We start from the raw sequence: 13,189 nt of genomic DNA on the forward strand, positions 1-13,189 counted from the left end.
CTGGAATAAAGGGTTTATGACCTAAATCACAGAGAAGGTTAACTAGATTTTATGACCTGCTTCAGGACAGAAAGAGTGAAGGGGAGGTGTGAGTGACCTTCCCACTGTTTCCTCAAATGCCTAGGTGCTATATTTTGGAGTAACGTGTCCTGAACTCCATGAGCATTAAGGTGAAGAGATCAGTCTAAATCCTTAATTGGATTCCATTTAAGGGTCTTGCCCACCGGAGGGACAGATGAATGGCAATATGCCTTCACATCTCGTTACCCCTACAATGGGTGAGAATATTGGTTTACAGCTCAGTTGGGGGAACAAAGCAACTTGCTCTATCAAAAAGGTAAGAAAATTAATACTTTCTAAAAACTATTTTTGTATTTATACTTATCATCTATAAGCAATTCTTAAGATTAATTCTTAGCAAAAATTATGCTTCAAAACATTCCTTGTAAGAATGGCTACTAACATCCATTGTGGCGAACAGCCTTATTTTGCTACTACTAACATATCAAATTTACCTTAGATTATTAAAAATTATTCTTTCTTAGAAAACTATAATTCAAGGAATCAAGCTGGTAGCAAGAACAAATGTAGTTGAATAAAACTGTTAACTTTTCAAGCCTGAACCTGTAGTCATCAGCAATGGGTTACTTTTATTTTTATGCATTAATTTATTTTTTGAAATAGGGTCTCACTATCTTGACCATATTATGTATGACAACTAAATGGACTCAAACTTGGCAATCCTCCTACTTCAAACTTTTATTTCTTAATAAGAGAGAAAATAAATTGGGCTGGATTTAAAAGTTATTATTAAAGAAAAGGAAGAAGAGGAAAAGGAATTTTGACATTTTAAAAATTTTGGCAATGGTGGGGACCAAACCAAGGGTCTTAAATATGCTATGTAAGTTGCTATCCTTTATAAAAGGAAAATATAAAATATTTTAGCTGATTTAGGCTTTGTGTAGCATTTGGTTTCTACTTTTCAACTGCACAGCCTATGGCATAACACATTTATACCAAATTCCATATTCAGATCATGATTTGCATTACTCTCCTTTATATTGAAAAAGAAACCAGAGCTAGGTCTTGTCAGTGAGGAAGTGAACTGGACAATAATCTAGCTGATGAAAAGTACTTTAAAAATGCTTTTTCAAATTCCCTAGACTGCCTTCTAAAAGCACTCACTAACATTATTTTTTAATATCCTCTTTCAGAATATCTTGATTTCTAAACTATTTTTGAAATTTAGTTAAAATGAATAAAAAACGAGAGCTGAAGTTGTGTATTTATTATTATTTTTAAAATTTGGAACAAGATCAGAAACAGGGAATATAGATGATATGGTAATAAAATAAAGCAACAAAGTATAGTTTTTTGAAACCAATTTTATGCACTAAGGAAGAAATAGAGTGGAGACAATTAAACAAGCAAAAGAGACAGATAAAAAATGATGGACAATTATGCACACATGCACATGAACACACACACGCCATTCCTCAAAAGCTCTGGAGTGATTGTGTAATCCAAGAATCCTAGTTCATAATTCATGTAAATGTGTTGCTGTGAAACTTATTTTTACTTTTCTCCATACATACATTGTTGAGACAGAATAATATCGTCAGTAAACTATATTTAAGGAACATTTCAGGAGCTGAATTTTCTTAAAAACAAAGCAAAACAAACAAAAAACACTGAAGAGTTTGTAAATCTCTTACTGTCTTTGTGAAGGTCTTAGATTTCACGATACCTATTTCCAAAGAGAAAACAGTAGAAGACTGCAGACAGTTGTAACCTAGAGTGAAGGAGCTGTCATTTTCTCACAGAATTCTTCTTTTTGGTACTGCTGTTCTCTATGTATTATTAATCTGTATTTATATTTAACTCCAGCTATTAGTCCGCCTCTCCCAGCCACCAAGCCATTTGCAATGAAGAGTAGAGGGAGATAAGGATTGCTATTCTTAGGTATTCCAGTGTGTGATGAAGGGGAGACAATTAAATAACACCATTTAGCATCTTTGAACATGACATAGATTGTTTTGGGTGGACAACTCAGAGCTGGTTAACATAAACTTTTCCCTCAAGAAAGTAAAAAGAATAGAGATACATTTTTGAAGTAGTTAATTAAGGCTTCAGCAATGAATGTGGGAAAATTACAGAGCCATAAAATCCCTCCAGTTCCAGTCAAGAGTAAATTTTCTCTGCAGTACTGTCACTGCTCATTTACTGCATCATGTTGACAATGTCTCATATTTCCACAAGGCTTTTATATAACCTATAAACAGGGACAGAAAGGTGAGGAACAGAGAGAACGGGGACAAAGTCTGGACCTCCCACATTGTCACTTCCTTTCATTTTTCCATTAAAGGGTGAGATTGAAGGAGCATTTTAAGATGTTAATAATTGACACAACAAGAGGAAAGCTGTGAAAACTGCCACTGCTTGCTCGCTCTTCCAAAAGATGAGTGTAATTCAGTCATAATGAAGGCTCTTTAATGTTCCTCCCACAAACCTTTTTCGATCAGGAAAGCCTGAGATCTGCAGGCAAGAAAAATAATCATATATAAGTTTTAAGCAGAAAAATTCAAATGCTAATACTAAATTTTTCCCTGTTTTTTGTTTCTGTATGTCAGCCTGTTGTTCATTATAGAACTAGCTTTCTGAGATTTTACTCAGAAAACCACAGATTAAATAATAAAGAAAATTCTACTAAAATGGAAAACATTTGCCAGTAAGTTGGTGATAATGTCAACTAAATCAGAAAGAATGAAGGTGAATCTCCTAATACTTACTTAGTGGACTTTTATGTGAATTATCTATACTGTGGCAAACAAAGGTATATCAGACATATACCTTTAGAGTCACAAGCAAATGATTTTCCTCTATTATTTGTAATATAGCCTTATTCTTGAATTCTTCTTGTATCTTGGATCCTTATTTTCCCTTTGCTCTGATTTTCTCCTTTTAAATTTAAATAAGACAGGATAAAATAAATTGCCTGTGCCTACAAAGGCTCTTCCCCAACTTTTTAAAAACACTACTTCTGAAAATAAATTTGGAAACCATTTCTCTCCAAATTTGAGAACCCATTTTATCAAGAAAAGACAGATACCAACCTGATTACCTTCTTTTAAAAAGTATCTCTTTTCTATGACCTGTAAGAAACAAATAAAGAGTTTGAGACTTTGCACACATATCTGGAAAAAGCAGCTAACTGTAATGGGTCAGTGATGGGACTAAAAGGAATGTATCCAAATTAAGGATTTCATTTAACAGATGTAGACATTTTGTACAGTGAGTTAAAATCTAGTGCCAATGAGATCAGGATTGTGAAAGTATTTCCAGAAAGGCCTGTTTCATTCCAAAAAGCGTGAGAGATCAAAACAATAAATGAACAAACAAACAACTAAATGACAGAATAAGATAAGATCCCTGCAATTTCTAGAGCATAGTAGGAAATCTGGCTCTAAGTTTCCTAGCTGTTGATCTCAAAAGGCATGGAACAGAATCCATAGTTAAAGCAAAGCACTTGCCCATTATAATAGTACAGCTATTCCTTAAAGAGGACATCTATGTGATGTGGTGAATTGCCATATGCCTATAGGAAATAGTGATAAATTCTGTATATCCTTAATGTAGACAGATGATAACAAAGATAGTTAATTAGCTTCCTTTATGGACTTCATTGGCTTCCTTAGTTCAGGGGTTCTGAACTGTCTGTATTTGATAAGTAGGAGAAATAAGTTAAATCAGTGGCTGGATCTGCACAAATCTATCTCTACTATTGAAAAGAAACTCTCAAATATATGTTCTAATGTAATGAGCTTGAGAACACCATGTTTTCAGATGATGAAAAACATTTTAAAAAATAATGAAATATGTTCTAACACTTGAGAAACTGCAATAGTTGTAGAGGCAGTGCTATTTTCTTTACATAGAGCAGCTGTTATAAGGAAAGTTAATTAAATAAGAACACAGGTTACCTGGAGATGAGCTCTAATACATTCATAAAGAATTCCTCAGAATGAGAGTAGTGCATGTTCTTCCTGGCCTGTACTTTGACTGGCCTGAGAGCCAGATTATCCAGATTTTTTTTTTTTAATCTTGGAGTCTATGGTTAGGTTATTTTAAGCCACAAGAGACCCAAAGCAAAGTTGCATTCATTGGCTCAGGGGTAAAATCGCTGGTTCTGGAATGGTGTATATCTCAAAATACTTGATGCCACAAAAATAAGGAACTGCTTCCTTTTCCTCTGTCCATCGCATGACAGGAAAGTATTACCATTCTAGAGTAGTATTACTACTATCCAAGGAAGTCTGAAGAAGGAATTAGACTCCCTTTTGGAGAAGAAATCTTTACATTAACTTCTGGAAGATTTGACATATAGGAAACTGGGTACAACTTTACTGCTAGATGCCTAGGATTTAGGCAACCATATCAGGCTGTAGAGGTCTAGTCAATCTCAAAATCTACATATATTTTGTTGAGATTTAAGCAACAAATAGAGAAATGACACTTTTTGCTTTTGCTGATAGTTCTTTACCCCCAACTTGTTATGTCCTTTTCTTACTAAACCTTACTGTCTTAAGACAATCAAATTGTTTCTTCTTATTTAAAAATAAATGTTGCCCGACAACCTGGTTTATTCTAGTTTATAACTCATTAATTATCTATATCTTCCTTTTTTAATTTCAAAATTAATAATTTAAAATTTTAAATAATATGCTATGGAACCATTCTGGGCCAGACACAGACATTTATGATGTTGCTCTTTGGGGACAGAATTTTTTATGAGATGGGTGCAGTGGATCTAAACCAAATGGAAATTTTTATGCTTTAGGTTTGAAAACAATGTGGAGAGAAAATCTGGTTCTTTGCAGTGTTCTCCAATGTTTTTCATGTTGTGGCATAATTAGAAAACGCTAATATTTGTACAGCACACCCCCTATCACCCAGACCTCCTGTCTGTAGGTTCTGGATGCTCTGAGAGCTGTGGCTATCAGTATCTGAACACATCTGTACCCTATTTACCACACGCCACTTAAGTTCTGAGTGAGGCAAAATTTTCCTAATGGGCTAATATTAAACACAGAGGGGAGTATGGTTTCTCTTCTGGTGACCTTGAAAAAAAGAAACAAATATTTGTTATGATCTCTAAATAGTTAAAAAAAATTTTTCATAATGAAGACCTACAAGGAGGAAAATGTTTTTCTGAGGAGATTATACTTAAAAAGAAATATGATACAGAAGTTAATCTTTTTCAATGAGACATGCAGGAAAACATCCTGTTTCATTTTATTATCCAATGTCAACATTGGGCAAACAACTTAAACTTGATTAATGTTACGTGCAATGCAGGTATTTGGTCTTGTGAAGGAAAGACCCGTATGCTGAGTCATCCTAAAGTTTCATTCTAGCTCAGTGACAATAAAATGACACCAGCAAAGAGTCAATAACCTGAAAGCAAAAGTTTCTATTCTGGAAATATTATGGAATCAAAAAAACAACGTAACCTTACAAAGTTAGAGTAACATTTAACTTAATGGAGAATACTAATAGCTCAAAAAGCAGAAAGAACTCAGGCTTGTACTGAGCAGAATCTTCTCAGTGCAGTGCCTTTTTTGGGGGGGGGGGCATGAGGAAGTAACAAAAAGAGTAGAAAATGAGTAAGCATAAATTGTCTCAAGGAGAGGAATTAGGTATGTTTTGAAAAACTCCGCTTGAATCCAGTAGTTTTCACCCTTTGCTTAGAGAACACTGGTGATGGAATAAATACGTCAGCAGGCCTTGAGCAATTATATCAACAGATAAGAGAGGTCAAAATAGGTGTGAAGTTTGGGGTGAAGGAACAAAGGGACAAGGCATTCCACAAAGACTTTAAACTCTCAAATATATAAATTACGTTTAAAAATAACTTAATTGAAGCCATTACCTTATCAAAAAACCTACTGATCTTGACAGCATTGGAAGAACCTGCAGCTAAATACCGAGGATTTGTACAATCCTAGAAAACATAAGATCCACAAATAAAAGTTCATTAATTTGAATTTCCTGTTGCACATTTCTATACTAAATTATTAGGATACCCTAATAAAATATTTAAATAATTTTCAAATTATGATGCACAAAGCAAAAAGGAAGGTATCAAAGAGAAGGCTACTTACTCTTTGTCATTTAAACAATTTTGGAGTATAGGGAATCAATTCATCATTGATTCATAAAGGAAGACAGAACTCTTTACTAACAAAACAAACAAAAAATAAGATACTAATCAGGTACCAGTCTGCATTTGTCCTGAAAACCGGAAATAGATCCATTACAAACAGTCCTCATATTTTAGGACTAGGTACTCATTAGTGCTCAACTAAATACTATGCAGTTTATAAAACAGAATGAAGCATTAAAATAAGGATTTAGAGAAGTACAGAATAAACAGAAGAGTTGTCAAGGATTTCTCCATCTTGTGGTAGGTCACAAAGATATACCCTTTTTGATATTAATAAATAAACACATTATTATTATTATTCAGTAGGATTCTTTAAAATAGGGGGAAAATGGCACATTATATCATTACAGTAACTTATAAAGACCTTAAAAGACTTACTATCCTTCTCTTAGAATCTCAGTGTTATATATACTATTTGTACTTGTCGCCATTGACATGCCACCTCAAAAGGCAGTGTACTTTGATGTTGACCTCAAATGCCACCTAAAACCAAACTATGAGGATATCATGTTGGCTCCTTTGCAAGGATATTTGTCTGTGCCCCTTGAAAAACTACTGCAATTACTTTTTTGTAATCTTTAGATCTACATGGTTCCTTTCTAGTGAATTTAGTAACAATTACATATTTTATCTACACAGAACATTTCAAGGATCACATTTTAAATTTCAGAAAGAACTTGTACTACATTCTCCAAAACCACAAAAAAGAAGAGACAACAAAAATTTTCAAAGATCACAAAAGAGCAGGGAAATCAGGGGTCTCTGAAGCCAGCAAGTTCTATATTTGAAAATCTGTGCCAATATTTCTACACCGTAGAACAGGACCAGCGGCCCGCCAGTGTGGTAGACACATCGCCCCGGTTGGGGGAGGGGCAGAGCCGCGCACCTTCAAGGTAGGCGGACCTGCGACCCGGCAGAACAGGCCCAGCAACCCGAGGAGGGATACAAAACATATCAAAAAAATTGTGCACCATGATCAAGTAGGATTCATCCCTGGGATGCAAGGCTGGTTCAATATACAGAAATCAATAAATGTTATTCACCACATCAACAGACTTAAAAATAAGAACCATATGATCATCTCGATAGATGCAGAAAAAGCATTTGACAAAGTACAGCATCCCTTTATGTTCAAAACACTAGAAAAACTAGGGATAACAGGAACTTACCTCAACACTGTAAAAGCTATATATGCTAAACCTCAGGCTAGCATCATCCTAAATGGAGAAAAACTGAAGGCATTCCCTCTAAAATCTGGAACAAGACAGGGATGCCTTCTATCACCACTTCTATTCAATTTAGTTCTTGAAATACTAGCCAGAGCAATTAGACAGACAAAAGAAATTAAAGGCATAAAAATAGGAAAAGAAGAACTTAAATTATCGCTATTTGCAGATGACATGATAATATATTTAACAGACCCAAAAGGGTCTACAAAGAAACTGCTAGAGTTAATAAATGAATTCAGCAAAGTGGCAGGATATAAAATCAACATGCATAAATCAAAGGTATTCCTGTATATCAGCAACAAAACTTCTGAAATGGAAATGAGGAAAACCACTCCATTCACAATATCCTCAAAGAAAATAAAATACTTGGGAATCAACCTAACAAAAGAGGTGAAAGATTTATACAATGAAAACTACAGAACCCTAAAGAGAGAAACTGAAGAAGATCTTAGAAGATGGAAAAATATACTCTGTTCATGGATAGGCAGAACTAACATCATCAAAATGGCGATATTACCAAAAGTTCTCTATAGGTTTAATGCAATGCCAATCAAAATGCCAACGGCATTCCTTGTAGAAATAGATAAAGCAATCATGAAATTCATATGGAAAAATAAAAGACCCAGAATAGCAAAAACAACTCTAAGTAGGAAGTGTGAATCAGGTGGTATAGCGATACCAGATCTCAAACTATACTACAGAGCAATAGTAACAAAAACAGCATGGTACTGGTACCAAAACAGGCAGGTGGACCAATGGTACAGAATAGAGGACACAGAAACCAATCCACAAAACTATAACTATCTTATATTTGATAAAAGGGCTAAAAGCATGAAATAGAGGAAGGATAGCATCTTCAACAAATGGTGCTGGGAAAACTAGAAATCCATATGCAACAAAATGAAACTGAATCCCTTTCTCTCGCCATGCACAAAAGTTAACTCAAAATGGATCAAGGAGCTTGATATCAAATCAGAGACTGCGTCTGATAGAAGAAAAAGTTGGCTACGATCTACATACTGTGGGGTCGGGCTCCAAATTCCTCAATAGGACACCCATAGCACAAGAGTTAATAACTAGAATCAACAAATGGGACTTACTCAAACTAAAAAGTTTTTTCTCAGCAAAAGAAACAATAAGAGAGGTAAATAGGGAGCCTACATCCTGGGAACAAATCTTTACTCCTCACACTTCAGATAGAGCCCTAATATCCAGAGTATACAAAGAACTCAAAAAATTAAACAATAAGAAAACAAATAACCCAATCAACAAATGGGCCAAGGACCTGAACAGACACTTCTCAGAGGAGGACATACAATCAATCAATAAGTACATGAAAAAATGCTCACCATCTCTAGCAGTCAGAGAAATGCAAATCAAAACCACCCTAAGATACCATCTCACTCCAGTAAGATTGGCAGCCATTATGAAGTCAAACAACAAGTGCTGGCGAGGATGTGGGGAAAAGGGTACACTTGTACATTGCTGGTGGGACTGCAAATTGGTGCAGCCAATTTGGAAAGCAGTATGGAGATTTCTTGGAAAGTTGGGAATGGAACCACCATTTGACCCAGCTATTCCCCTTCTCGGTCTATTCCCTAAAGACCTAAAAATAGCATGCTACAGGGACACTGCTACATCGATGTTCTTAGCAGCACAATTCACAATAGCAAGACTGTGGAACCAACCTAGATGCCCTTCAATAGACGAATGGATAAAAAAATGTGGCATTTATACCCAATGGAGTACTACTCTGCATTAAAAAATGACAAAATCATAGAATTTGCAGGGAAATGGATGGCATTAGAACAGATTATGCTAAGTGAAGCTAGCCAATCCCTAAAAAACAAATGCCAAATGTTTTCTTTGATATAAGGAGAGTAACTAAGAACAGAGTTGGGAGGAAGAGCATGAGAAGAAGATTAACTTTAAACAGGGGTGAGAGGTGGGAGGGAAAAGGAAAGAGAAGGGAAATTGCATGGAAATGGAAGGAGACCCTCATGGTTATACAAAATTACATAGAAGAAGAAGTGAGGGGAAAGGGGGAAAAAAACAAGGGGGAGAAATGAATTACAGTAGATGGGGTAGAGAGAGAAGATGGGAGGGGAGGGGATGGGGGATAGTAGAGGATAGGAAAGGCAGCAGAATACAACAGACACTAGTATAGCAATATGTAAAACAGTGGATGTTTAACTGATGTGATGCTGCAATCTGTATACGGGGTAAAAATGGGAGTTCATAACCCACTTGAATCAAAGTGTGAAATATGATATGTCAAGAACTATGTAATGTTTTGAACAACCAAGAATAAAAATTAAAGGAAAAAAAATATTTCTACACCGTAAAATGCTGCTTAGGTAACTAAGCCTTTAATGTTGGGCTTACTCATTTGTGAAATAGGAATAATACTACTTATTCCATACAATTTTTGTGAAAATCAATGAGATAATCCAAGTCTCGAACATAGCAGGTACTGTAATATTAGTTCTCTTTCCCATTCTAAGAAAATGCTGATTGAATTTTCAGACACAAAAGCATCTAACACAATAAAGATAATTCTGTATATGGATTAGATGTGCTAAAACATCATCATTCACATTGTTATATTTGAAATAATGTTTGAGCACATTTCTACAGCTGTTGGGGCATAAAAATGAAAAATGTTAGACCTGAATTAGAAATATTTTGCAAAATGAATATTGATTACCTAGCCATCAGAATGTCAAAGATACCAGAGATGATTCTAAAATATAGATAAATTACTAAATACAAAAACCAAATCAAACAGCAAACAAACCACATCAAACCTTAATTCTAGGAACCCACAATTTCAAGTTGCCTAGAGAATCTAAATCCCTATGATTTTGGGTGAAAATATTAAGAGCTGAAAGAGCCATCTGTCATTGATCATGGATGAGGGCAAAGCTTGAAAATTAATAGCTCTAAATAGCTCATCTGAGCTTGAGAAAGGCCTATTAAGTAGGGAAGATATTTCAGTATGATCACTTTGAAATAAACACTTAATAGAAAAATTTGTATTAGACACAGTAAGTCTAAAAACATTTTATAAAAGTAAGTAATCTTCCACCATATAATCATTTAAATTATAAATAAGTTGCATTTACTCAGGCAGAACTTTAATTCTGCTTTTTGATGTATATATTTGTTATATTCTCACTTTTCTTTAGTTTTAAGCAAATTCATATAATAACTGATGAACCAGCACTAATCCTAATATTGTTACATTAGTTTTTGAGGTCTTATATTTACTTGCTGAATCTTTTTGACTCCTTTTTTTTTGAAACTCTTTCACCCAACTTTTCTCATTTTTTGCTTCCTATATCCTGATCACCGTCTCTTCTCTTTTATGTTTTGTTTCTGAAGCTATACACTGATAAAATCTAAAATCATGATGTAATTTAAATTCTTTGGAGACTATGTGAGCTGAAGTCCCACTATTTGCATACCTTTACATCTTGCTAACAAATAAAGGTAGCCCTGCTTTTGTAAAGCAAGTAGGAATAATATACGTCTAGAAATCCATGGGCACTAGAAACAGATATATTCAGAAATAAATTAAATGTTATCACTTGAATAAAATAAGTATATTCAATGGTAAATTTCCCTTTGGAAATAATGTTTAAATGAAGTAACCCCAGCACTTCTTCAATGTGGATATTACATATCTCTAGAGTACGAATCCTCTGGCAGCACTAACTACTTGAAGTAGTCACAATGAATATTCCATAGTGTCAGCTGAGAAAAATAAGGTATTTTCTATTGCATAGCAGAATGTAAAGAAACAATGGAATGGCAGGCAAGAGCTGACTCAGTTATGGGGACAGAGATGGGGTTAAATCAAGCAGTGTTCACAAATACTGATTCACAGAGCAAGAGCATCAGAATCACCTGAAGTATCTGTTGACATTACAGACTTGGGGGTGGGGGTGTACTGTACTCAGTGGTAAAGTGTATGCTTAGCATGTATCAGGCCCTGGCTTTGATCCCCAGTACCACTTAAAAAAGAAAGGCAAAATTAAAGCATCCTGGACTTACCACCAGATACTATGAATAAAAATCTCCAGCTGTTTGGGCAGGTACTCAAAAATTTTTCACAGGTACTATTGGCAATATAAATATCCAGTCAGGTTTGAATAACTATTGGTCCACATGATTTCCAAGAGTTATTTCAGCTCCAAAATTATTAATATTAGTTTGAGGATAAATAAGTGAGGAAGGGATTAACTGTAGACCATAGGCTGTGGAGTTGAGAACGCCTTACTTGACCTGTGTGATTTTGGCCTACTTATCTCTTTCTCCTTTTTGTCTTCATGTTTAAGATGGGGATAGTAATATTATGTACTTCACAGTGTTGATGTGAAGATGATACATGTGAGATGATGTTTGTAAAGTACTAGAACAGGCACATAATAAGTACTCAACAAATGTTGGCCATTAGTATTATTAAACCACAACCACGGCATATCTGGAATGCAATGCACTCAGTGATTGTGTTATAGAAATCCTACTTGTGAACAATGACAACCACGACTAAAGGTGCTGGCCAGGATCCTTATCAGAGTAATGCTGACTGGCTTATAGGAGAACAGTTTCTTAGCCCTTTTAGCCCTCAGTTGTAATTAAACTAGCTATCTTAGGGGGAGGACTCAATCCTCTCTATATGCGTACATTCATATAAATTAGTCTTTATGATACACTCCTACTTTATAGTTTGCCCTTTAAAATAAATTTTGTTGTTTAAGCAGCTAGGAGGTTTTTCTAAAGCAAGAATAATCAAGCTAGTTTCATCTTCATCAATTTAATTATTTTGATTTTGGTTTGGTTTAAAAAATAGTACTCTCAATTGAAAGCTCATGATTATATTATTTATAGAAAAGTTTGAACATTTCAACATATCAATATACCAGGCTAAAGTTGACTATGACCACCTAGTCTAGATATGTGGATTCCAATCTTGTCTACATTTTGGACTAGAACTCCAACAATCTGACTTCAAGTATAAAGCCTCTTTCACTAAAATATATGATTTGAAAATAAGTCTTTGATCTTGCCTTTACCTTGTAATAATACACATACATTAGTGAAAATACATACCAGATTAATCTCTTCGGCATTGAAATCTTCAGCTAGGAAAGCAGTCCTAGTTAAAACTTCATGACGCTTGGTTTCATGAATCTGGTCCAGTTTAGTGCCTATTACCAAAAGTGGGATCTGATTATCTGCAAACTGTTCCTGATCATAGTCCCTGTGATAAATAATAAGGAAGAGGTGAACAGAATTTACCTTCCCAATGCAGATGTGCAACATTTAAATACAAGTAATTTACACTGTTTTCACTGATAATTGATTCCTGGCTCACCCATCACATACAAATTATTTTTTTTCAATTTCTTCCATTTATTTGTTCATTTATCAATCCTTCACCATCATCTATTAAGGTCCAACTATTTATCTAACTATTCAACATTTGTTTTTGTATGTCTTTACAATAGTCTACTTGAACAACTGAGTGAGAGTGCTCATCAAGTATACCACAGTCATGTGACTTGACTTCCCCAAGGTCTGTCTTTTACGGCCAATGACTCAGAAATTTTTCATTGTAGAAGCAAAGAATGGATTCAAACTTCAGGGTAGAAAAATGTAGGAGCCTAACATGGTACTCAGGCTTCATGCCAGAGAGGAAGATGGCAAGCTCCTGGGTACTTTTTGGTGTATG

At 34.8% G+C, this 13,189-nt stretch overlaps 1 protein-coding gene across 2 annotated transcripts in view; it reads right to left on the reverse strand.

Moving 5' to 3' along the window:
• Positions 1-1,275: 1,275 nt before the first annotated feature.
• The window catches only part of RABL3 (RAB, member of RAS oncogene family like 3), a 41,348-nt gene continuing 29,434 nt past the window's right edge, over positions 1,276-13,189 (reverse strand). The window contains exons 5-8 of one of the 2 annotated variants that reach the window (XM_081301464.1): positions 12,568-12,718; positions 5,930-6,001; positions 3,114-3,152; positions 1,276-2,535 (exon numbers count right to left, since the gene is read on the reverse strand). In XM_081301464.1, the coding sequence (XP_081157590.1) occupies positions 2,470-2,535; positions 3,114-3,152; positions 5,930-6,001; positions 12,568-12,718 (328 nt within the window). In that variant the 3' untranslated portion in view covers positions 1,276-2,469. The remainder of the gene's footprint in view (positions 2,536-3,113; positions 3,153-5,929; positions 6,002-12,567; positions 12,719-13,189) is intronic. The other variant, XM_081301465.1, reaches the window with a different exon arrangement.

This window comes from Spermophilus citellus (assembly GCF_964194105.1).
Source record: "Spermophilus citellus genome assembly, chromosome: 7".
Classification (NCBI taxonomy): domain Eukaryota; kingdom Metazoa; phylum Chordata; class Mammalia; order Rodentia; family Sciuridae; genus Spermophilus; species Spermophilus citellus.